Source organism: Homarus americanus, unplaced genomic scaffold, assembly GCF_018991925.1.
Source record: "Homarus americanus isolate GMGI-L3 unplaced genomic scaffold, GMGI_Hamer_2.0 scaffold22250, whole genome shotgun sequence".
Taxonomy (NCBI): Eukaryota; Metazoa; Arthropoda; class Malacostraca; order Decapoda; family Nephropidae; genus Homarus; species Homarus americanus.
In genome coordinates, this window is record NW_024741189.1 from 2,482,653 (window position 1) to 2,508,797 (window position 26,145).

General features: G+C 51.5%; 2 protein-coding genes across 2 annotated transcripts in view; both read left to right on the top strand.

Moving 5' to 3' along the window:
- LOC121875753 lies at positions 1 to 25,470 on the top strand. Its single transcript, XM_042380435.1, has 6 exons — positions 1 to 49; positions 518 to 603; positions 10,911 to 10,961; positions 19,590 to 19,784; positions 21,083 to 21,182; positions 24,089 to 25,470. The coding sequence occupies exons 1-6, from the start codon at positions 8 to 10 to the stop codon at positions 24,668 to 24,670; spliced, it is 1,056 nt and encodes a 351-aa protein (XP_042236369.1). The 5' UTR covers positions 1 to 7; the 3' UTR covers positions 24,671 to 25,470.
- The window catches only part of LOC121875658 (translation initiation factor IF-2-like), a 4,201-nt gene continuing 2,942 nt past the window's right edge, over positions 24,887 to 26,145 (top strand). Inside the window, exon 1 of the mRNA XM_042380280.1 lies at positions 24,887 to 25,021. Within this exon, the coding sequence (XP_042236214.1) occupies positions 24,887 to 25,021 (135 nt within the window). The remainder of the gene's footprint in view (positions 25,022 to 26,145) is intronic.

Consider the following 26,145-nt stretch of genomic DNA (forward strand, 5'->3'; position numbering starts at 1 on the left):
ATTGCCCATGGCTGATACAGGTAGCGAGGGCAAGATCCTGAAGAGAGAGGTGAGTCAGTACTTTGGTTTGCTCAAGTCCCTCTGACAGATACACTTGGAGTTTTAGACCCTCGTAATATTTAGACTCTTCCTTAGTAGATATATTATATAAAACTATTAGATAACTGTCATTGTCTACAGCATCTAATCTATCATTGTAGTCTCAGAGCAATTCAGGCGCTATTTTGAGTATTTCTGAGGCGCTTCTATTTAGTGACGCATCTCTTGAGAAAGCAACCACTGGTTAATATTATCACAAGATCTAATGATAATTCATCTCTTATTTATAGCATCGACACTGTGACTACCTTAAACCAGGTTGGGTTGGGTTGCTGGGTTGTGATTGCTGGGTTGTTGGGTTGGGTTGGGTTATGTTAGTTGGGTTAGGTTAGTTGCTGTTGGGTTGTTGTTGGGTTGGGTTGTTGTTAGGTTAGTTAGAGCTGTCGAGCGCCACAGCTCACCCTTCTCATGTCGACAGGTGGAGTACGAACTCATCACCATCCCAAAGAACCTGTTGAAGCGGAGTCGTCAGATCGCCCAGCTGTATGGACCTCCTACCAACAGGTACCCAACCCAACATTGTTTATTTACATGTGGGAAATATTTGTCTACTTCTCTGATTTTGTCATAATTGTGTTTGTTATAATATTTAATGGTAGTAGGCAGCTATCAAACAGGGAGGTACTACCGCCTGGGAATATATTGACATAATGTGTTGTCTAATGGTAGACCCTGCTGCCATATGGCATCACGAAAATTGTGACCAAATTCCAAGTTGATGATCTGACTCTGCCTCATTTACACACAATTGCAGGGTCTCAATTGGTTCTCTTACTATTGACAAAACATACATATATTGTTTCTCACTATTGATCTTTTTGTTATGTTTTTATTTATTTATTTATTATTATTACAGTGTTGTTATTATTTTTTTTTTTTTTCTTTTTTTTTCATTATAAATTTTATTTACTATGAATTATTATTATTATTATTATTATTATTATTATTATTATTATTATTATTATTATTATTATTATTATTTAGATTAGATTGTTCCCCCGAGGGGCTAGTTTATTGAACCCCTACATCCTGCAAGGTGAAGCGCAGAAGGTTTACAGCGTCCAACAGGGAAGCATGCGGAGTCCATGCTTGCCTTATGACTCATGCATTATGTAAAGGACTGAAGGGTCATGGGTTTTGCAGAGTTACATAAAGTACAGAATGATGAGTGTGGGGGAATTCTAACAATTTACCTGTTTATGATTTCCTTTTTTTTTAGTTTAACAAATTTATTGACAAAGCTTGGTACAGTTTGCCTATTCTGAGTAATTCAGCAGTTCTGACACTGAGGGTGGTATCACTTCACTGCCACGCAGGACAGAGGTCACAAAGAGATACATCATATTCATTAACAGGGTCAGATTCATGTGGGTGATGTCACTGTTCGCTGCCATGCAGGACAGAGGTTCATATACGTTGGACGTCATATTCTAATTGAGGACTAATCAGTGTGGGCCAGCAGCAAATTTGGGATAAAACAGCAAGAATGTCCTCAAGCACCCCTGATTCAATGTAGAAAATTACAAAGTTCATGATACAATAAGCCAGGTGGCCTGAAGTCTTTGACAGTGTCACATTCAATAATATAGTGTTCAAGTATATGCTTTAAAGGTTTATCACAGTTTACATACCGTGTGTCCGGTATGGCAGCATATACAACTTGCCAGATGTGTCTGTATCCCAGCCTCAATTCTGGCCACGACTACATCACATTGTCTGGTTCTGTCCTTATGCTGGCCATACCGGTACCTCTTGTCACAAAACCTTGTCATATTTACTAATGCTACACCTGCCAGGTCTCTGCATTTCTCAGTTCTTCTATATCAGAGTTCATGATTCTGACTTGAATGTTTTTATGCAGCATTGGACAGACCAAGGTCACAGTCAACATTTTCTTTCTTACATGCCCTATTGGCCAGTCTGTCAGCACGGTCATGATACCTGATTCCAACATGGGACGGAATCCAACAAATTCGATACGAAAGTTGTTCTCATTGGCAGTTACCATTCCTTTTAATATCACATACAACGTTAGACATAGAGCCTGACGGGCTGTTCATTGATTTCAAAGCACTAGAGTCACAGAATATCACCCAACCTCCATTTTCTTTAAAGTCTGTAGCTAAGAGATTCCAGTTAGTTCAGTTTGTGTTGTGCTGGCCCAGTTGTTCAGCCTTGCTTGTTTTGACACTATCATCTCTTTTCCTTTACAATTGCACAGCCTGTTCTACCTGTGTTTGTCTGCACAGAACCACCAGCAAAAGCATAACATTTACTTGATTTAATACTCTATGTGTCTGTTAATAGTTTCTAGTGTGACACATCTCACCACATCGGTGTTTAACATTTGCTTACTACCAACAGGAGTGTAATTAATAGGAACTGATATGTCCAGCCAAGGAGGAATGGCATTAATAGGTTCGTCTGGGTGATTGGGACATTCAGTTTCAGGAGATCTGCAACACTTTTATAGCCACGTCCCAAAGAGAGTCTTTTGTGAAGGTTAGCGAGATAGTCGGGAATTTTAATAGAACAACAACTCAGTTTGAGCTGTAGTTTGGGACCATTGTTCTTCAAAAGTTTGACACGAAAAATATGTAGATATAGAGCTGTCCTCTCAGATAGAGAGAGGGCAGCCTGAGCTCTTTTCTCATGCTACAATTTGGTTGATTTTGGGCACCTAGAATGATGCGCATGGTCCATTTTGCACTACCTCAAGGCTGTTGGAGTTGTTTAGGCGGGTCACAAGATGGAGAGCATAGTCAACTAAGGGAGAAGGGATATCTGGTCAGGAGGGAAGAGGGCAGTAATGGCTGGGACCTGTAGGAGGAGGTCAGGACAAGTGAGGATGTAGTGAGGAGAGGGTGTGAGCGGCTGGCTGCCAAAGTTTACAAATAGTGCAGGCCCAGGGTTGCTAATGTACCAGGCGTGGCGAAGCACAGTGGGGGTGTAGGTGATATGGTGTGGTGGGACAGGCACAGAGGGGGTGGAGGAGCACATAGGAATTGACAATATTTAGTGTGATTGTGATGGCGTGTGCGTCGACATGCTGGTGGGGGTACAGGTAGCCAGGTGTCCCTCAGGTCCAATATTATTCATTTTCGCCCCCAGGCCCTGATGCGGGTCAGTGACCTGTTCCCAGGTGGCTAACCTGTAAAAAATAGCAAGTTGTTAAAAGATTATATTTTGTTGGTATTATTTTCTTTATTTGTTTGTCCTATTCTTCTTCCTCTTCTTCCTCCTCTTCTTATTTCCCTTTGTCTCACATTCTTTAGTTTTCTTCCTTCCTTCCTCTTCCTCCTTCCTTCCTTTTTACCATTCCTCTTCCACCTATTCCTCCTCCTCCGACTCCTTCTCTTCCTCATCCACATATACCTCTTCTTCCTCTTCCTCTCCCCATTACCCCATCTTCCACTCCTTCTTTACCACCCCCCCTCCCCCCTCTTAACCCTCGTCTCTTCCTATCCTCCTCTTACCCTCCCCCTCCTCCTCCTCCTCCCATTCCTCCCCTTCCTCCTCATCCGCCTCCTCCTCCTTTCTACCTTCCTCCCCCACCCCCCCCTCTCCGCCCCATCAATAAACTCCCCACTAATATACGGCATTCACTTTCCTCCCCAGCTTCTCATCCTCGTCAGGGGACAGTGGGGCGACCTTATCGTTGAAGAGTAAGTGGCCGTGAGGGCAAGAAGTGGCTGGGTAGTGGCAAGAATGCGGCTGGGTAGGCAAGAAGTGGCTGGGTAGGGCAAGAAGTGGCTGGGTAGTGGCCGGGTAGTGGCAAGAAGTGACTGGGCAGTGGCAAGAAGCAATCTGGGTAGTGGCAAGAAGTGGCCGGGTAGTGGCAAGCAGGCGGCTGGGTAGTGGCTGGGTAGTGGGCAAGAAGTGGTCGGGTAGTGGCAAGAAGTGGCTGGGTAGTGGCAAGAAGTAGCTGGGTAGTGGCAAGAAGAAGCTAAGAAAGGGCAAGAAGTGGCTGGGTAGTGGCAAGAAGTGGCCGGGGTAGTGGCAGAAGTGGCTGGGTAGTAAGTGCTAGAAGTGGCTGGGTAGTGGCCGGGTAGTGGCAAGAAGTGGCTGGGTAGTGGCTGGGTAGTGGCAAGAAGTGGCCGGGTAGTGGCAAGAAGTGGCTGGGTAGTGGCTGGGTAGTGGCAAGAAGTGGCCGGGTAGTGGCAGAAATAGTATGCTGGTATGTACAGTAGTTGTAAGAACTAGTGTCGTGGCAAGGAGAACTGTGCTCCTCCTTGATGGCAAATACTTATATAGGGTGGCTCAGAAATATGTCCCTGCCTACCTGCCTACCTGCTCCCTGCCTCCCTCCCTGCCTACCTGCTCCCTGCCTACCTTCTTCCCTTCCTGCTTACATGCCCCCTGCCTTCCTTCCTCCCTGCCTCCCTCCCTGCATGCCCCCTGCCTTTCTTCCTCCCTGCCTGCCTGCTCCCTGTCTCCTCCCTAAGACACAGTGAGTTGGAGGAAGGGAGGCAGGCAGGGAGGGAGGCAGAGAGGGAGGGAGGCAGGCAGGAAGGGAGGCAAAGAGGGAGAGAGGCACGGAGGTAGGGAGGCAGGCAGGCAGGGAGACAGGGAGGGAGGCAGGCAGGGAGGGAGGGAGGTAGGGAGGGAGGGAGGAGGGAGGGGGAGGGAGGGAGGGAGGGAGGCAGGCAGGCAGGCAGGGAGGCAAGGAGGGAGGGAAGGAGGCAGGCAGGCAGGCAGGCAGGCAGGGAGGGAGAGGAGAAAGAGAGGGAGGGGAGGGAGGGAGGAGGGAGGTAGAGAGAGAGAGAGGGAGGGAGGAGGCAGGCAGGGGAGGGAGGGAGGGGAGGGGAGGTAGGCAGAGAGGGAGGCATGGGAGGGGAGGGAGACAGGGGAGGGAAGGGGAGGGGAGGGAGGGAGGGAGGCAGAGAGGGGGAGGCAGGGGTAGGGAGGGAGGGAAGGAGGGAGGGGAGGGAGGGAGGGGAGGGAGGCAGGCAGGCAAAGAGGGGAGGCAGGCAGGGAGGGAGAGACAGGGAGGGAAGGAGGGAGGGAGGAGGTGGGGGAGGCAGGGCAGGGGTACGGGGAGGGAGGGGAGGGGAGGAAGGAGGGGAGGGAGGTAGGCAGGGGAGGAGGGGAGGAGGAGGAGGATGGGAGCAGGTGGGAGGAGGGGAGGCAGGCAGAGGAGGGGGAGGGAGGGAGGGAGGAGGGAGGAGGCAGGTAGGGGAGGGAGGGGAGGGAGGGAGGCAGGGAGGGAGGGAGGGAGGAGGGGAGGGAGGAGGCAGGTAGAGAGGGGAGGGAGGGAAGGGAGGGGGGGAGGGAAGGGAGGTAGGCAGGCAGGTAGGGGAGGGGAGGGGAGGGAGAGGGTGGTGGTGAAGGGAGGTAGGCAGGCAGGGAGGGAGGGGAGGGGAGGGAGGGAGGCAGGCAGGGAGGGAGGGAGGGGAGGCAGAGAGGGGAGGAAGGAGGGGAGGGAGAGAGGGAGGTATGGAGGGAGGGAAGGGGAGGGAGGGAAGGGAGGTGGGGAGGGAGGGGAGGGAGGAGGGGAGGGAGGGAGGGAGGTAGGCAGGGAGGGGAGGGAGGAGGAGGGGAGGCATGGAGGGGAGGAAGGGGTGGGGAGCAAGTAGAGAGGGAGGGAGAGGGAGGTGGGTGGGAGGGATGGCAGGCAGGCAGGGAGGGGAGGGAGGGAGGGAGGGAGGCAGGTAGGGAGGGAGGGAGGGAGGGAGGGAGGCAGGTAGGAAGGGAGGGAGGGAGGTAGGAGAGGGAGGTATGGAGGGAGGCATGGAGGGGAGGGAAGGAGGAGGGTGGGAAGGAGGTAGGGGAGGGAGGGAGGCAGGCAGGCAGGCAGGGAGGGGAGGGAGGGGAGGGGGAGGGAGGGAGGTAGGCAGGGGAGGGGAGGGAGGCAGGCAGGTAGGCAGGGAGGGAGGGGGAGGGGAGGGAGACAGGCAGGCAGGGGAGGGAGGGGAGGGAGGGAGGGGAGGTAGGCAGGAAGGAGGAAGGGAGGGGAGGGAAGGAGGCAGGCAGGCAGGGGAGGGGAGGGGAGGCAGGTAGGCAGGCAGGGGAGGGAGGGAGGGAGGGGAGGGAGGGAGGCAGGTAGGCAGGGAGGGGAGGGAGGGGGAGGGAGGGAGGCAGGCAGGAAGGGGAGGGGAGGGAGGCAGAGGAGGTACGGGAGGGGAGGGGAAGGAGGGAGGGAAGGGAGGGAAGGAGGCAGGGAGGGAGGGAGGAGGAGCAAGCACGGGAGGGAGGAAGGTGAAGCAAGCAGAGAGGGGAGGGAGGCAGAGAGGGGAGGTGCAGGGGAGCAAGTAGGGAGGGAGGGAGGTAGAGGGAGGCAGGGAGGGAGGGTAGCAGGGAGGGGAGGGGAGGCAGGCAGGGGAGGGAGGGAGGAAGGGAGGGAGGGGAGGGGAGGCAGAGAGGGGAGGGAAGGGGAGGGAGGGAGGGGAGGCAGGCAGGCAGGGAAGGCAGGGAGGGAGGGGAGGGAGGGACAGAGAGGGAGGGGAGGGAGGGGAGGGAGGCAGGTAGGAGGGAGGAGGGAGAAGGGGTGGGGAGGGGAGGCAGGCAGGAGGTGAGGGAGGGAGCAGGTAGGGAGGGAGGGAGGGAGCAGGTAGGGAGGGGAGGTAAGAGGAGGTAGAGACAGAGGCAGGGAGGGGAGGCAGGGGAGGCAGGGAGGCAGGGAGGAAGGGGAGGGAGGCAGGAGAGGGAGTCAGGGAGGCACAGGGGAGGGAGGGAGGCAGGCAGGCAGGCAGGGGAGGGAGGGGAGGGAGCAGGACAGGGAGGCAGGGAGCAGGCAGGGGAGGGGAGGGAGGGAGCAGGCAGGGGAGGGAGAGGGGAGGCAGAGAGAGAGGTAGGGAGGGAGGAGGTATGCAGGTAGGGAGGTAGGGAGTAGGGCTGGGGTAGGTAGGGAGGGGAGGTAGGGAGGCAGGCAGGCAGGGAGGGAGCAGACAGGGAGGTAGGGAGCAGGGGTAGGGAGGGAGGGAGGGAGTAGGCAGGGGAGGGAGGCAGAGAGGGAGGCAGGGAGGGGGAGGTGGGAGCAAGGGAGGAGGCAGAGCAAGGGAGGGAGAGGGAGGTAGGGAGGGAGGGAGGTAGGGAGCTAACAGGAGGGAGGGGAGGCAAGGAGCAAGCAGGGAGGAAGGGAGGAGGCAAGCAGGCAGGGCAGGGGGAGGGAAGGAGGGCAGGGAGGGAGGGAGGGGAGGGAAGGAGGGAGGAGGAGGCAGGGAGGGAGGAGGGAGGTGGGCAGGCAGGGAGGTAGGGTGCTGGGGAGCAGGCAGGGGAGGGAGGGGAGGCAAGGAGGCAGGGGAGGGGAGGGAGGGAGGCAGGGAGGGGAGGGAGGGAGGGAAGAAGGAGGCAGGCAGGGGAGGGAGGGGAGGGAGGGAGGGAGGGAGGTTGGCAGGCAGGGGTAGGGAGGGGAGGGAGGGAGGGAGCAGGTAGGGAGGGAGGGAGGGAGGGGAGGGGAGGCAGGGAGAAAGGGGAGGCAGGAGCAGGTAGGAAGGGGAGGGGAGGGAGGGAGGCAGGGAGGGAGTGGGGCAGGCAGGGAAGCAGGGAGCAGGCAGGGAGGGAAGGGAGGGAGGGAGGCAGGGAGGAGGGAGGCAGGGAGGGATGCTGGAGCAGGTAGGGAGACAGGGAGCAGGCAGGAGGGAGGAAGGCAGGCAGGCTGGGAGGGGAGGGACCAGGCAGGAGGCAGGGAGCAGGCAGGGAGGGAGGGAGCAGGCAGGAGGGAGGAAGGCAGGCAGGCTGGGAGGGAGGGACCAGGCAGGGAGGGGCAGGAGCAGGCAGGGAGGAGGGAGCAGGCAGGGGAGGGGAGGGATGGGAGGCAGGCAGGCAGGGAGGGAGCAGACAGGGAGGCAGGGAGCAGGTAGGGAGGGGAGGGAGGGAGCAGGCAGGGGAGGGAGGGGTGAGGTATGTGGGGGAGGGGAGGCAGAGAGAGAGGCAGGGAGCAGGTAGGGAGGGGAGGGAGGTAGGGAGGGAGGCAGACAGGGAGGTAGGGGAGGGAGGAGGTGGGTGCAGGGAGGGAAATAGACAGGGAGGTAGGGAGGGGAGGGAGGGAGTAGGCAGGAGGAGGAGGCAGGTAGGCAGGCTGGGAGGGAGGTATGTAGGGAGGGAGCAGACAGGGGAGGCAGGGAGCAGGCAGGGAGAGGAGGGTGCAGGTAGGGGGGAGGCAGAGAGGTAGGGAGGAGGAGGTATGCAGGGGGAGGGAAACAGACAGGGAGGCAGGGAGGGAGGGAGGGAGCAGGTAGGGGAGGGAGGAGGCAGGTAGGCAGGGGAGGGGAGGCAGGGGAGGCAGGCAGGCAGGCAGGAGGGAGCAGACAGGGAGGCAGGGAGGGAGGGAGGGAGCAGGCAGGGAGGGAGGGGAGGTAGGGCAGGCAGGCAGGGAGGGGAGCAGGAATGGGAGGTAGGGAGCAGGCAGGGAGGGGAGGGAGGGAGCAGGCAGGGAGGGGAGGCAGAGAGGAGGTAGAGAGAGAGGCAGGGAGGGGAGAGGTATGCAGGGGAGGTAGGAGCAGGCTGGCAGGAGCAGGTAGGGAGGGAGGCAGGAGAGGGAGGCAGGGAGGGAGGAGGGAAGCAGGGAGGGAGACAGGGAGGTAGGAGGTAGGGAGCAGTCTGGCAGGGAGGCAGGCAGGAGGGAGGCAGAGAGGGGAGGCAGGGGAGGAGGAGGGAAGCAGGCATGCAGGGAGGGGAGCAGGTAGGCAGGGAGCAGGCAGGCAGGGAGGGAGGTAGGGAGGGAGGGAGCAGGTGGGGAGGTAGGGAGTATGCAAGGAGGGAGGCATGGAGCAGGCAGGGAGCAGGCAGGGGAGGGGAGGGGAGGTAGGGAGCAGGCAGGGTGGCAGGGAGCAAGTAGGGGAGGGAGGGGAAGGAGGCAGGGGAGGTAGGGAGTGTAAGGAGGGAGGCATTGGAGCAGGTAGGGAGCAGGCAGGGAGGGGTAGGGGAGGTAGGGAGGTAGGGAGCAGGTAGGCAGGAGTAGGTAGGCAGACTGGGCAGGGAGCAGGCAGGGGAGGGAGGGAGCAGGTGGGAGCAGGCAGGGAGGGAGGGAGCAGGAGGAGGGAACAGGCAGGGGAGGCAGGAGGAAGGTAGGGAGGAGGGAGGGAGGTATTCAGGCTGGGAGGGAGGAGGGAGGGAGGCAGGGGTAGGGAGGGGAAGGGGAGGAGCAGGCATGGGAGGGGGCAGGGGAGGAAGGCAGGGAGGGAGGGGAGGGAGGCAGAGAGGGATGCAGGGAAGCAGGGAGCAGGCAGGGGAGGGGAGGGGAGGGAGGGAGGGAGGGAGGGGAGGCAGGCAGGCAGGTGGCAGGCAGGCAGGGAGCAGGGGAGGGGAGGGAGGGGAGGGGAGGCAGGGGAGGGCAGACAGGAGGGAGACAGGGAGGCAGGGAGCAGGTAGGAGGGAGGCAGGAGGGAGACAGGGAGGTAGGTGGGTAGGTGGGAGCAGGTAGGAGGGGAGGGAGGAGACAGGGAGGTAGGAGCAGGGGCAGGGCGGGGAGGGAGGGAGACAGGGAGGCAGGAGCAGGCAGGCAGGGGAGGGAGGCAGACAGGGAGGGAGACGGAGGCAGGGAGCAGGCAGGGAGGGAGGGAGGGAGGCAGGTAGGCAGGGAGGAAGGGAGGGACATTTTTCTGAGACACCCTATAATTCATTATATGGTTGGCTGTTGTTTCATACACTTCAATTATCAACTTTTAACTAAGGGATAAAGGAAGAATATATTCCAGTTGTTATTGTAAGTTTTAAAACGATGAGAAGATAATTCGACTTGTTTAAATAAAGGGAAAAAATTTTATCATTTACCTGATTAAAAAATAAATATCCAACTCAAAATCACAAAACATAATTTATTCATAATATAAAAAAGTCCTATTATACTTTTCTAATTTATTCGTTTATCCGGTTTTTAAAATTACATTCAGTGAAGTATATTTTGATCTCGGCAAAGTATTGAGACGGGGCGCCATGTTGTTGAAGTTGTTTTGTGATACAGTACTTCAGCTGTTTTATTATTTCTATATGTAATGCCTTCCTAAACTCCTTTATGTAACTTGTGGTCAGTAAACTTATTTATATATATTTGTCTGAGATGATAGTGTTGTTAACCTTTGATAAATGTTACAATATATCTATGGGTGATTCTTAGTTTGAAGTAAATGAAATTTCTAAAATATTTTCTGTGTAATGATAATAAGTCTTATAATTGTTTAATGATATCAATAATCTTCTAAGCTTGTAATTAGTTTTTTTTATTACGTCATGGACAATGTTGTACATAATGACGATGAAGAATTTGTTGACATGACGCTTCGTGGTCTGGTATCAAGGCGTGTCAACAACCCCAGCTGATCACCACTTCACCTCCTGTTCCCCTGACGACCACCAACCAACCCCAGCACACCACACCAAGCAGTGACTCTGAGACAGGCGAAGCAGGTGGAATTGGCATTGACTGGTGAAGCCCTTGGACTGTAAATGTAACTCAAACAGACTGGGGTGTGATGGCGGACGACCTCTCCTGTACAGCGGCTGACCAAAATAATTATTTCTCTTTTTTTCCATTATTTTTACTTGTGTTAGTTTTTCCCTCTCTAAGGTGTTGTTCCTTGACGTGACTTCACTGACAATAATATACCATTGATCAAGACTTATAAGAACAATTACTTGCTTCCTTGTTAAATTGGTGATTAAGAAATTGGTATCCAAAGCAATAGGCTATTTACTATTATCAGGCTTCAACATTAGACTACCTAAAAAAAGTCTAGTTACTATACTTCTCTCAGACTTAAACACACAACTAGATGTCTTATTCACACAGCTACTATTAGACATTAGGCTATTATAAAGCTTAAGAACAACATAGACAAACAAAGGCTAATTTCATCCCTCTCTCAAAACAGCCATTCCCGCGAGAACATCAATGGCTTTTCTCTCCCTGCTTCGATATCAACGTAAGTAAATGATGAACAATGTTGATGATGATGGTAAGGGCAGTAATTGGTGATAATAAAAATCGTAATAATAATGGAAGTAACGTAAAAGTAATGTTATCAGTAATCTTAATAAATACTTGTATTGATAAGTTCTTTTTGTTTGTATATAATATTTTCTTCCACCACCACTCACACTCCAGTAATGTCCTCCACCACCACTCACACTCCAGTAATGTCCTCCACCACTCACACTCCAGTAATGTCCTCCACCACTCACAGTCCAGTAATGTCCTCCACCACTCACACTCCAGTCCACCACCACTCACACTCCAGTAATGTCCTCCACCACTCACACTCCAGTAATGTCCTCCACCACTCACACTCCAGTAATGTCCTCCCCACCACTCACACTCAGTAATGTCCACCACTCACACTCCAATGTGTTCTCCTCCCACTCACCTCCAGTAATGTTCTCCTCCACCACTCACCTCCAGTAATGTCCACCACTCCACACTCCAATGTGTCCTCCACCACCCTCACCTCCAGTAATGTCCTCCACCACCACTCACACTCCAGTAATGTCCACACTCACACTCCAGTAATGTTCTCCTCCACCACTCACACTCCAGTAATGTCCACCACTCACACTCCAGTAATGTCCTCCACCACCACTCACACTCAGTAATGTCACCACTCCACCTCCAGTATGTTCTCCTCCACCACTCACACTCAGTAATGTCCTCCACCACCACTCACACTCCAGTAATGTCCTCCACCACTCTACTCCAGTAATGTCCCCACCACTCCACACTCCAGTAATGTTCTCCTCCACCACTCACACACTCCAGTAATGTTCTCACCTCACCTCCAGTAAGTCCTCCTCCACCACTCACCTCCAGTAATGTCCTCCTCCACCACTCACACTCAGTAATGTCCCACCACTCACACTCAGTAATGTTCTCCTCCACCACTCACACTCAATGTCTCCTCCACCACTCACACTCCAGTAATGTTTCCTCCACCACTCACACTCCAGTAATGTCCTCCTCCACCACACTCAGTATTCTCTCCACCACCACTCACACTCCAGTAATGTCCTCCACCACTCACCTCCAGTATGTTCTCCACCACTCACACACTCAATGTGTTCTCCTCCTACTCACACTCCAGTAATGTCCTCCACCACTCACACTCCCAGTAATGTTCTCCCTCACACTCCAATGTGTTCTCCTCCACCACTCACACTCCAGTAATGTCCTCTCCTCACACCCCAGTAATGTCCTCCACCACTCACACTCCAGTAATGTCCTCCACCACTCACTCAATGTCTTCTCCACCACTCACACTCCAGTAATGTCTCCTCCACCACTCACACTCCAGTAATGTTCTCCTCCACCACTCACACTCAGTAATGTCCTCCTCCACCACTCACACTCCAGCAATGTCCTCCTCCACCACTCCACACTCCAGCAATGTTCTCCTCCACCACTCACACTCCAGCAATGTCCTCCTCCACCACCTCACACTCCAGCAATGTCCTCCTCCACCACTCACACCCAGCATGTCCTCCACACTCACACTCCAGTAATGCTCTCTCCACTCACACTCCAGTAATGTCCTCCTCCACCACTCACACCCAGCAATGTCCTCCACCACTCACACTCCAGCAATGTCCTCCACCACTCACACCGTGCAATGTCCTCCTCCACCACCACACCCCAGCAATGTCCTCCTCCACCACCACACTCCAGTGTCCTCCTCCACCACTCACACCCCAGTAATGTCCTCCTCCACCACCACACCCAGCAATGTCCTCCTCCACCACTCACACACCCAGCAATGTCCTCCTCCACCACCACCCAGTAGTTTTCTCCACCACCACACTCCAGTAATGTCCTCCTCCACCACTCACACTCCAGTAATGTCCTCCTCCACCACTCACACTCCAGTAATGTCCTTCTCCACCACTCACACTCCAGTAATGTCCTCCACCACTCACACTCCAGCATGTTCTCCTCCACCACTCACACCCAGCAATGTTCTCCTCCACCACTCACACCCAGCAATGTTCTCCACCACCACACTCCAATAATGTCCTCCACCACCACACCGTAATCCTCCACCACTACACTGCATGTTCTCCTCCACCACTCACACTCCAGCACGTTCTTCTCCACCACCTCACACCCAGCATGTTCTCCTCCACCACCCACACCCAGCAATGTTCTCCTCCACCACCACACTCCAGCATGTTCTCTCCCCACCACCACACCCACCATGTCCTCCCTCACTCACACTCCAGTAATGTTCTCCACCACCACACTCCAGCAATGCCCCACCACCACACACCCACAATGTCCCTCCACCACCACACCCAGCAATGTTCTCCTCCACCACCACACCCAGCAATGTTCTCCTCCACCACACTCCACACCCAATATGTCCTCCCCACCACACACTCCAGCAATGTTCTCCTCCACCACCACACCAGCAATGTTCTCCACCACCACACCCAATAATGTCCTCCCCACTCACACCGTCAATGTTCTCCTCCACCACTCACACCCAGCAATGCCTCTCCACCACCCACACCCAGCACACCCACCCACCACACTCTCCACCACCACACCCACCATGTCCTCCACCACCACACCCAGCAATGTCTCTCTCCACCACCACACCCACCATACCCTCCCCACTCACACCCAGCAATGTTCTCCTCCACCACCACACTCCAGCAATGCTCTCCACCACCACACACTCCAGTAATGTTCTCCACCACCACACTCCAATTATGTCCTCCCCACCACACTCCAGCAATGTCCTCCTCCACCACTCACACCCAGCAATGTCCTCCTCCACCACCCACACTCCAGTAATGTTCTCCTCCACCCACTCACACTCCAGTAATGTCCTCCTCCACCACTCACACTCCAGCAATGTCCCCACCACCACACCCAGCAATGTCCTCTCCACCACCACACACCCCAGCAATGTCCTCCACCACCACCACCACACTCCAGCATGTCCTCCTCCACCACCACACCCAGCATGTCCTCCACCACTCACACTCCAGCAATGTCCTCTCCACCACCACACCCAGCAATGCTCTCCTCCACCACCACACTCCAGCAATGTCCTCCTCCACCACTCACACTCCAGCAATGTCCTCCACCACCACTCACACCCAGCAATGTCCTCCTCCACCCACTCACACTCCAGCAATGTCCTCCACCACCACACTCCAGTAATGTCCTCCACCACCACATCCAGCAATGTCCTCCTCCACCACCACACCCAGCAATGTCCTCCCACTCACACTCCAGCATGTTCCACCACTCACACCCAGCATGTTCTCCTCCACCACTCACACTCCAGCAATGTTCTCTCCACCACTCACACCCACACATGTCCTCCTCCACCACTCACACTCCAGCAATGTCCTCCTCCACCACCACACCCAGTAATGTCCTCCACCACCACACCCAGCAATGTCCTCTTCCACTCACACTCCAGCAATGTTCTCCACCACCACACTCCAGTAATGTTCCTCCTCCACCACCACACTCCAGCAATGTCCTCCACCACCACACCTGTGCAATGTCCTCCTCCACCACTCACCTCAATAATGTCCTCCACCACTCACACTCCAGTAATGTTCTCCACCACTCACACTCAGTAATGTCCTCCTCCACCTCACACTCAGTAATGTCCTCCACCACTCACACTCCAGTAATGTCCTCCACCACTCACACTCAGTAATGTCCTCCACCACTCACACTCCAGTAATGTCTCCACTCACACTCCAGTAATGTTCTCCTCCACCACTCACACTCCGATGTGTTCTCCTCCACCACTCACACTCCAATGTCCTCCACCACTCACCTCCAGTAATGTTCTCCTCCACCACTCACACTCCAGTGTGTTCTCCTCCACTCACCTCCAGTAATTTCTCCTCACCACTCACTCAATGTGTTCTCCTCCACCACTCACCTCAGTGATGTCCTCCCCCTCACACTCCAATGTTCTCCTCCTCCTCACACTCAGTGTGTTCTCCTCCACTCCACCTCCAGTAATGTCTCCACCACTCACACTCCAGTAATGTTCTCCTCCACCACTCACACTCCAGTAATGTCCTCCTCCTCACACTCCAGTGTTCTCCTCCACCACTCACACTCAGTAATGTCCTCCCACCACTCACCTCAGTAATGTCCTCCACCACTCACACTCCAGTGTCTTCTCCTCCACCACTCACACTCCAGTAATGTCCTTCCTCCCACCACTCACTCCAGTAATGTCTCCACCACTCACCTCCAGTAATGTTCTCCTCCACCCTCACCTCCAGTAATGTCCTCTTCCACCACTCACACTCCAATGTCTTCTCTCACCACCACTCCTCCAGTAATGTCCTCCTCCACCCTCACACTCCAGTAATGTCTCCTCCACCCTCACACTCCAGTAATGTCCTCCTCCTCACACTCCAATGTCCTCCTCCACCACTCACACTCCAATGTCTCCTCCACCACTCACCTCCAGTAATGTTCTCCTCCACCACTCACACTCCAGTAATTCTCCTCCACCACTCACCTCCAGTAATGTTCTCCTCACCACTCACACTCCAGTAATGTCCTCCACCACACTCACACTCCAGTAATGTTCTCCTCCACCACTCACTCAATGTGTTCTCCTCCACCACTCACCTCCAGTAATGTTCTCCTCCACCACTCACCTCCAGTGTGTCCTCCACCACTCACACTCCAGTAATGTTCTCCTCCACCACTCACACTCAGTAATGTTCTCCTCCACCACTCACACTCAGTAATGTTCTCCTCCACCACTCACCTCCAGTTATGTCCTCCACCACTCACCTCCAGTAATGTTCTCCTCCACCCTCACACCTCCAGTAATGTTCTCCTCCACCACTCACCTCATGTGTTCTCCTCCACCCTCACACTCCAATAATGTCCTCCTCCACTCACACTCCAGTAATGTTCTCCTCCACCACTCACACTCCAGTAATGTTCTCCTCCACCACACTCACACTCAGTAATGTCCTCCACCACTCACACTCCAGTAAGTTCTCCTCCACCACTCACACTCCAATGTGTTCTCCTCCACCACTCCACACTCAGTAATGTGTTCTCCTCCACCACTCCTCCAATGTTGTCCTCCACCCTCCTCCAGTAATGTTCTCCTCCACCACTCACACTCAGTAATGTTCTCTCCACCCTCCTCCAGTCATTTTCTCCTCCACCACTCACACTCAGTGATGTCCTCCCCACTCCACACACTCCAGTAATGTTCTCCTCCACCACTCACTCAATGTCTTCTCCTCCACCCTCCTCCCAGTAATGTTCTCCTCCACCTCCACACTCCAATGTCCTCCACCACTCACACTCAGTAATGTTCTCCTCCACCCTCACCTCCAGTAATGTTCTCCTCCCACCACTCCTCCAGTAATGTCCTCCTCACCTCCCAGTAAGTTCTCCTCCCACCCTCACCTCCAGTAATGTTCTCCTCCACCCTCCTCCAATGTGTCCTCCTCCACCACTCACACTCCAGTAATGTTCTCCTTCACCCTCCACTCCAGTAATGTTCTCCTCCACCACTCCTCCAATTATGTCCTCCACCCTCCACCTCAGTGTGTCCTCCACCACTCACACTCAGTAATGTCCTCTCCACCCTCCCCTCCAGTAATGTTCTCCTCCACCACTCCACACTCAGTAATGTTCTCCTCCACCTCACCTCCAGTAATGTCCTCCTCCACCACTCACACTCAGTAATGTTCTCCACCACTCACACTCAGTAATGTTCTCCTCCACCACTCACCCAATTATGTCCTCCACCACTCACCTCAATGTCCTCTTCCACTCACACTCAGTAATGTTCTCCACCACTCCTCCAGTAATGTCCTCCACCACTCACACTCAGTAATGTCTCCCTCCTCCTCCAGTAATGTCCTCCACCCTCACCTCCAGTAATGTTTCTCCACCACTCCTCAGTAATGTCCTCCTCCACCACTCCACACTCCAGTAATGTCTCCCACCACTCCACCTCCCAGTAATGTCCTCCTCACCACTCACACTCCAGTAATGTTTCTCCCACCTCACACTCCAGTAATGTCTCCTCCACACTCACACTCCAGTAATGTCCTCCTCCTCCACTCACCCCCTCCAGTAATGTCCTCCACCACTCCTCCAGTATGTTCTCCTCCACCACTCACACTCCAGTAATGTCCTCCTCCACCCCTCACACTCCAGTAATGTTCTCCTTCAACCTCCACACTCCAGTAATGTTCTCCTCCACCCTCACACTCAATTATGTCCTCCACCACTCCTCCAGTAATGTCTCCTCCACCACTCACACACTCAGTAATGTTCTCCTCCACCCTCCTCCAATGTCTCTCCTCCCACCACTCCTCCGTGTGTTCTCCTCCACCACTCCACTCCAGTAATGTCCTCCTCCTCCTCACCTCCAGTAATGTCTCCACCCTCCACTCAGTAATGTCTCCTACTCCTCCAAGTAATGTCCTCTTCATCACTCACCTCCAGTAATGTCCTCTTCCATCACTCACCTCAGTAATGTCCTCCTCCATCCTCACCTCCAATGTCTCCTCCATCCTCCACCTCCAGTAATGTCCTCCTCCATCACTCCACCTCCAATGTGTTCTCCTCCACCTCCCTCCAGTAATGTCCTCCTCCATCACTCTCACTCCAGTGTCCTCCTCCACCCTCACTCCAGTAATGTTCTCCTCCACACTCCACCTCCATGTCCTCCTACTCACACTCAGTAATTTTCTCCTCCACCACTCCTCCAGTAATGTTCTCCTCCACCACTCACACTCCAGTAATGTGTCTCTCCATCACTCTCACTCCAGTAATGTCCTCCACCCTCCACCTCCAATGTCCTCCTCCTCCTCACACTCCAATTATGTCCTTCACCACTCACACTCCAGTAATGTCCTCTTCTCACACTCAGTAATGTTCTCCACCACTCACACTCCATGTCCTCCACACTCCACACTCCAGTAATGTCCTCCACCCTCACACTCCAATGTGTTCTCCACCACTCACCTCCAGTAATGTCCTCCTCCACCCACTCACCTCCAGTAATGTCATCCACCACTCACCTCCAGTAATGTTCTCCACCTCACACTCAGTAATGTCCTCCTCCACCACTCACACTCAGTAATGTTCTCCACCACTCACACTCCAATAATGTCCTCCTCCACCACTCACACTCCAGTAATGTCCTCCTCCTCTCACACTCCAGTAATGTCCTCCTCCACCTCCAGTAATGTTCTCCTCCACCACTCACACTCCAATGTTTCTCCTCCACCACTCACCTCCAGTAATGTCTCCTCCACCACTCCTCCAATGTTCTCCTTCAACACTGCCTCCAGTAATGTTCTCCTCCACTCACACTCCAATTATGTCCACCACCACTCCCTCCAGTAATGTCCTCCACCACTCCCTCCAGTAATGTCCTCCACCACTCACACTCCAATGTCTCCTCCATACTCACTCAATGTCCTCCTCCATCCTCCACACTCCAGTGTCCTCCACCACCACCTCCAGTAATGTTCTCCTCCATCTCACACTCCGTAATGTCCTCCTCCATCTCCCCTCAAGTAATGTCCTCCTCCACTCCTCCACTGTGTCCTCCACCCTCACACTCAGTAATGTTCTCTCCATCACTCACACTCCAGTAATGTCCTCCTCCATCACTCCCCTCCAGTAATGTCCTCCTCCACTCACACTCAGTGTGTCCTCCATCCTCACCTCCAGTAATGTCCTCCTCTACTCACCCAGTGTGTCCTCCATCCTCACACTCCAGTAATGTCCTCCACCACTCACACTCAGTAATGTCCTCCTCCATCCTCACACTCCAATTATGTCCACCACTCCTCCAATGTGTCCTCCACCTCCACACTCCAGTATGTCTCCACCCTCACACCTCCAATGTGTCCTCCTCATCCTCACACTCAGTAATGTCCTCCTCCATCACTCCACTCCAGTAATGTCCTCCACCCTCACACTCCAGTAATGTTCTCCTCCTCCTCCCACACTCATTAATGTCCTCCTCCATCCTCCTCCAGTAATGTCCTCCTCTACTCACACTCCCACTGTGTCCTCCACCCTCACCTCCAGTATGTTCTCCTCCATCACTCACACTCCAGAATGTCCTCCTCCATCCTCACCTCCAGTGTGTCCTCCATCCTCACCTCCAGTAATGTCCTCCTCTACTCACTCCAGTGTGTCCTCCATCCTCACCTCCAGTCCTCTCTCCTCCAGCCTCCTTTACTCACACTCCAGTAATGACCTCTTCTACTCACACTCCAGTTATGTCCTCCTCTACTCACACTCCAGTTATGTCCTCTTCTACTCACACTCCAGTAATGACCTCCTCCACCACTCACACTCCAGTAGTGTTCTCCTCTACTCACACTCCAATAATGTCCTCTACCACTCACACTCCAGTAATGTCCTCCTCCACCACTCACACTCCAGTAATGACCTCCTCTACTCACACTCCAGTAGTGTTCTCCTCTACTCACACTCCAATAATGTCCTCTACCACTCACACTCCAGTAATGTCCTCCTCCACCACTCACACTCCAGTAATGTTCTCCTTTACCTTCTTCAGGAGCTCCTACGTTAGTAAGCCCCTCTTCCCCCTGCCGGAAATTTCCGTCAGCTCAAACTTCGGGGAGGTGTTGTCAGGAGCCTCTAGCCTCGTCGGTGGTGTCGGTAATACTCTCACCAGCGTGGGAAAGGGCGCGTCTCAAGTCCTCTCTCAAGTAGTACCCGCCGCAGCTGCTGGAGGAATACAGGCCGCCAGGTTAGTTCAGGAAGGCGGGGAAGGTTCTAAAGCTTCAGTGGGTAGAGGTGTGTGTGTGTGTGTGTGTGTACCTTATTTATCTAAATGCCACCCATTAGAAGTGGCCATGCCGAGGGAAGGAGGCCAGTGTAGGATCCCTCCATTGTTGTTGATAATTTTGTCAAGGACTATAGTGAAGCCCAGAACTGTTCTTGGCTCCACAGCTTGGGCTGGTAGGCCGGGCCATAGGTCTACCAGCCTCTGTGTGAAGAAGTATTTCCTTATGTTCGTTCTGCATGATAACTTGGTGAGCTTGTAGTTATGTCCTCTCGTGTTGGTGGTGCGGGACATCACAAAGTGTGTCCCGGGTTCACGTTTTCCACCACTTTCAGGATTTAGAATGTTTCAGTGAGATCTGCCCTATTGTGCCTTGTCTGAAGGGTTGTTAGTTCTAAGGCTCTCAGTCTACTGGGATAATCTAGATGACATAGTTCAGGAATCATCGTAGTGGCTCTGTGTTGCACCTTTTCTAGGGATGTGGTGAAGAGGATAAAAGTAAAAGTAAAGAGACCGTCCCTGATTTCCATGAAATCATTTCTCTTTTGCTTCAAGTTCATCAGAAGTTTGAGTTGTCGTGTTGTGTTGTGTGTGTTTGTGTTGAATTGCGTACTGTAGCGTGCATGTGCATGCGTACGTGTGTGTGGAGGGGGAGCAAGAGTCAACAATGTCTGACGTCATCAAACAGCTGATAATATCTACTCACTGTGTTATGACGTGTGTCTGAATAATAAATTTGGATATTATGTAAATTCTTCATACAAATTTACACGTATTCAGCATGTATATAGGCAAGGAAGGCATACAATGTGTATATATATATATATATATATATATATATATATATATATATATATATATATATATATATATATATATATATATATATATATATATATATATATATGCTGATAACCTGAAGAAAACACGAAGTTAGCGCTTTCGTGTAATTCACATCTTCAGGGGTGAGTACAGTCTGTACTCACCCCTGAATGTGAATTACACGAAAGCGCTGGGAACTTCTTTTCTTTTTTCCTCAGCATATACCTGGATCACGCGCACCTACAGTGTACACTGTACAGTGTACAGTGTTAGATCATATAAACAAAAAGTTATTTATATTAATACCTTAGAGAAAAAGTTGTTTATGTGAACCAAGTTTGTCGTCAGCCTTGTTTGGTAGACGAGGTTGGCAGCCATGATGAACCTGGGTATTATTAGCCTCAGTGATGTTATAATGAGTGTGGTCTTTGTCCTCACAGGTGGATAACGGACAACAAGAAGGAAGGCATCAGGGCAGCGACTGAAGGACTCCGGTATGCTGGTCAGCTCAGTGCAGCCGTCCTCAGAGTTCTTCTTCAGGTAAGTCTTAAAGCTACCACTTCTACAGGCAGCTCTTCATGCTATGACCCTATTTTAAGAAACTCCTCTTGTTATTGGTGATATATGCGAGTAGGTCTACTGTACTCAGGGATGCGGCGGCTGAGTGGATGAAGCACTCACCCTTTGTCTTAGGGATCACTGGTTAGATCTAGGGCACCCCCAGTTCACCCAGATGTAAATAGTTACCGAACTTTATAGTTAGGGAAATGACGGTGGTTGAGTATAGTGCCAGCCTCGCTGTCTTTATGCTTACCGTTGGCTTAGTATACAGTATATGGTGTTTTGAGAGTCGACATCAAGATAAGAAAACGCAACGTTCATATGTTGTTCGGTCCATCCTGATGATAGTAGAGGCTTCTTTCATCTCCTCCCAGGCCAATCTGCTAGAGCGCCGGGTGTGATATTCCGGGAAACGGCGAACACTGAGACATGACCAGGTGTCAGCTAACAAGATTTTTCAAAAACCAGTGTCCAGATTGACTACGTTTATTGGATGTAAGCGTCACAGGAGAAATCAGAATCACCGAAGCTCCACAACTCGCCATACTCAGTTGGATCACATCCTCATTTGGTATCAGGAGCGTGCCAGGATATCTGACTGTGACATGCCCAGGCGCCTTTCACTGAAGACTAGTCACTAACTAGATCATTGCAAGATCAGACTGCAGGAGTCTCTTCTCAGACCACCTACTTCGAAACCTCGGCGATATTTCGGCTGTCTTCGACAGCGTGGCACATAGTGTCGTTTTTCTCGTGATTTTTCAGTCCGAATCCAAGAAGAGAAAAATCCGTCCTATACACGTATTGTGGTGGTAGTCAGCAGAGCAGCAGAACAGACTATTCCCGTCATGTGTCGGCCGCAACCTGGTAGAGTAGTTTGGGAAAATGAGCCACAAGTAGTTCAAGCCCGCAAGAAAGTTGAGTAACTGAGAATATGAGATCAGAAAGGAATGGTGAACCAGATACTGCAGAGTTAGATCTCGCTAAAATTTACGAGGAGAGGTGATTAATTGCTGTGTATGACGCCATTCGGTCAATTTCATCAGTTGAGTACGAAGCCAAAGGACGTGCTGCGTGGAATGCCATCAACACGCTGGTCGGCCTCGCGGGAGACAATCCGGAAGAACTCCAGAACTATTTGAAGACGTTATTCTGCGACATGTTTAACCCGCCACCACCTCCTGATTCGAAAATTGTACCACCTCAAAATGTCACAATTCCATCTGGGAAGGAGTTCAACACTAGTTGAGTCACCGTAGCTGAAGGCCTCAACATTGCACGAGATAACGCCGGTGGGAAAGCAACAGGACTAGATGGTGTTCCGATGGAGGTGCTGCGTCTCCCGTCAGTGGCCCGATTATGAACAGCATTCTTGAAGGTAAAGAACCTCCTGATGAATGGAGAAACTCGCTGATTGTAGGAATTCCAAAGAAACCTGGAGCAACAAAGAAGCCTGGAGCAACAAACAAGGAAGACCATCGAGGGATTTCTCTGGTGTACTGTGTTGCGAGACTACACAATAAGGTTCTCCTGAAGAGATTACAACCTGGACTGGATAGTTGTTTACAACCAGAACATACTGTAGTGGTGTTCGCCGCACAGTGACCCATAGTCTGGCTCTGAGACGTGTAGTGGAAGAAGCTGCAGTTTATTAGAAAAATCTCGTCGTAATTTTCGTTGACTTTCGAAAGGCGTTTGATTCTGTCTCTAGAATATACATTGCTCAGGTTCTCAAAGCGTATAACGTTCAGCCCAATTCTAATCACCGGAATAATGGCTCTGTACAAGAGCTTCTGTTAATCACGCCAGACTGGTTATGTGACGCTATCAGCACGGCCGTCTGAGGTGCTACGGGGAGACAGATTAGCGCCTTTTCTGTTTATGCTTCTTTTAGATTGGTTGTTGCGTATGGCGATGCCAACAGAGGGAGATGGATATCACCTCTGCAGAAGAACGAGTACACGACACCCGGAAAAGCGCTGGTCTATATGGGGCAATGCCGACGACCTCGCTCTTCTGTCGTCATCCACGAGCGTTGTGCACCACAACGCATGTTCAACATCCTGGTTCAAATGGCTGCAATGGTGGGACTGCAGATAAACTCATCGAAAATAGAAATGATGAGCGTTCCGTTAGTCCAAGACATTCTAATCACTGCCACCAGTACTGACGGCCGAGTGGTGGCTCTGTTCCCGATCCTCGCGACGAATTTCTTAGGTGGCGGGGCTTAGCCTGGAGTGCGTTGGGACGACTGGCTGTTCAAGTCAGTGATCGCAACCATTTTACTCTACAACGCAGATACATGAACGTTGGCAGTTACACTCGGCAAGAACTGGCTGCTACTCACTCTCATCTGTTACGAGCGGCACTCAATATTCACTGGCTAATTCGTATCAGCGAACCGAGGTGCAACCACCCGACCAGCTACTACGTCAACGAAGGCTTCGAGTGACCGGGCACATTATTCGCTTGGGTGACCATCAGAACCACTTCGACGGGGGGCAGGGCAACACGGTAACATACAGCGATCAACTATTGAGAGATGGGAATAGTGGCGTGAAGTGTGACGGTGCAGCGCTTAATGATACATACTGTCATGTTTCCTATGTAACTGTTTACTGTAGATAGATAGGTAGATAGATAGATAGATATAGTGTACTATATCCACACTTCCTAATAGGCAGTCATACCTATGGAACCCGATCACTTCTTCAGCGGAGCATATGTTAGCAGTGACCTTAGTAACTACTGTAAGTCAAGTTGTTGTTTAACGTTAATACAAGTTGTTCATTTTGCTACGAGTGAGCCATAGAGGTTCATACTGTTCCGTGTTTGTGTTGTTATATTGTTGTGTCGTTATAGTTATAATGTGGTATATCCTACAGGTGCCCAGCATCAAGGCCCGCGTTCTCTCAGAGCTCCTCCAGGCTAGTCAACCCTTCGCTTATGCCCTCAGCGACGTCCTTGCCGAGTCTGCTGATGATCTTGGTGATATCTTTGCGGCAAAGAATGACATCTTGAAGGAAGCCTTAGAAATCTTCATCCGGCTTATACAGGACACACTTGCTCTTAAGGGACGAATTCTCGCTAAAATTGGTGCTTCTGGACTGGACTTCGGCGCCTCCACCTTCAACGCTGGCCTGAGACTCGGCACCGCGGCTGCCGAGACATCAGGTTCCGTGATCTCGGCTCTGAGTAGTGGTGTCGGGGACCTGGTACGTGTTGCCACTACAGCCGACTTCCCCCCGCCACCTGCCATCTCCTTACCCCAGTTACCTCAGCTTCCCAAATTTAGTCTTCCCTCACTAGACTTCAGCTTACTCACCTCTTACCCAACCTTGGCGCCTCTCCCACTACCTTCTAAACCTGCCTTGGCGCCTTATTCACTACCGACCAAACCCACACTGTCACCCACATCCTACAAACCAACTTCCCCATCACAGTTATACGGCCTACCAAGTCGTTAAGTTGGCCATCCAATTTTAAGCAACACTGTGGAGCTATCGAAAATTTTCCTTTCATAAATTACTGGAAAAAATGAAAAATTATCGGTATGCTCTATGTTGTGGTAGACCACTAGCGTATTATAGTAGTAGTTTACCTTGACTGTCAGGTTTACCGCTGGTTTGTTAAGTTTACCATGTTCTAAATTATCTTCTTTCCTTCCTGCGACAACCAGACTAATGTGCCGCCGCTACTTTAGTTACCGCTGGCAGATGTGTTGTGCCTTTGCCTGCAGTATCTATGGCGGCCCCTATAAGTCGTCTTTTCTGCTAAAGACAAAACCCTCGGGTAGTTCTCGCCTCTTAGTACGTCCAGTCAGTATATATTAGTTTCAAAAGCTGTGTAATGTATAGTTGATATACAGTATATTTTTGTATCGCATGGGTGAAAAATAATACCAATAAAAGATTATATACACTTAACGGGTTAATATATGGAAAGCAGAAAGTATTTATCTCTGGCAAAATATATTGTTTTTGTTTGCTTAAATTTTTTTTATCTTCAAACCGTTTAATATAGAGTAGTTGTGTGTTCGTTTGTCACACTCGGCTAGGCTACACGTACTCAGTGAGAGGTAAACATACGAACACCAAACTCAATCTGTAAGAGAAAATGTCACTTCTTAATCTTTAAATATTGATGACCAGAGTATGTGCAGTGTTAACTTACTGACTACGCCATTAAACAGCTTAGTTGTTGAAGCTCAGTAATACATTATAACATCAACAAGACCTTAGTTGTTGAAGCTCAGTAATACATTATAACATGAACAAGACCTTAGTTGTTGAAGCTCAGTAATACATTATAACATGAACAAGACCTTAGTTGTTGAAGCTCAGTAATACATTATAACATTAACAAGACCTTAGTTGTTGAAGCTCAGTAATACATTATAACATGAACAAGACCTTAGTTGTTGAAGCTCAGTAATACATTATAACATGAACAAGACCTTAGTTGTTGAAGCTCAGTAATACATTATAACATCAACAAGACCTTAGTTGTTGAAGCTCAGTAATACATTATAACATCAACAAGACCTTAGTTGTTGAAGCTCAGTAATACATTATAACATCAACAAGACCTTAGTTGTTGAAGCTCAGTAATACATTATAACATCAACAAGACCCTAGTTGTTGAAGCTCAGTAATACATTATAACATCAACAAGACCTTGGTTGTTGAAGCTCAGTAATACATTGTAACATGAACAAGACCTTAGTTGTTGAAGCTCAGTAATACATTATAACATGAACAAGACCTTAGTTGTTGAAGCTCAGTAATACATTATAAAATCAACAAGACCTTGGTTGTTGAAGCTCAGTAATACATTATAACATGAACAAGACCTTAGTTGTTGAAGCTCAGTAATACATTATAACATCAACAAGACCTTAGTTGTTGAAGCTCAGTAATACATTATAACATCAACAAGACCT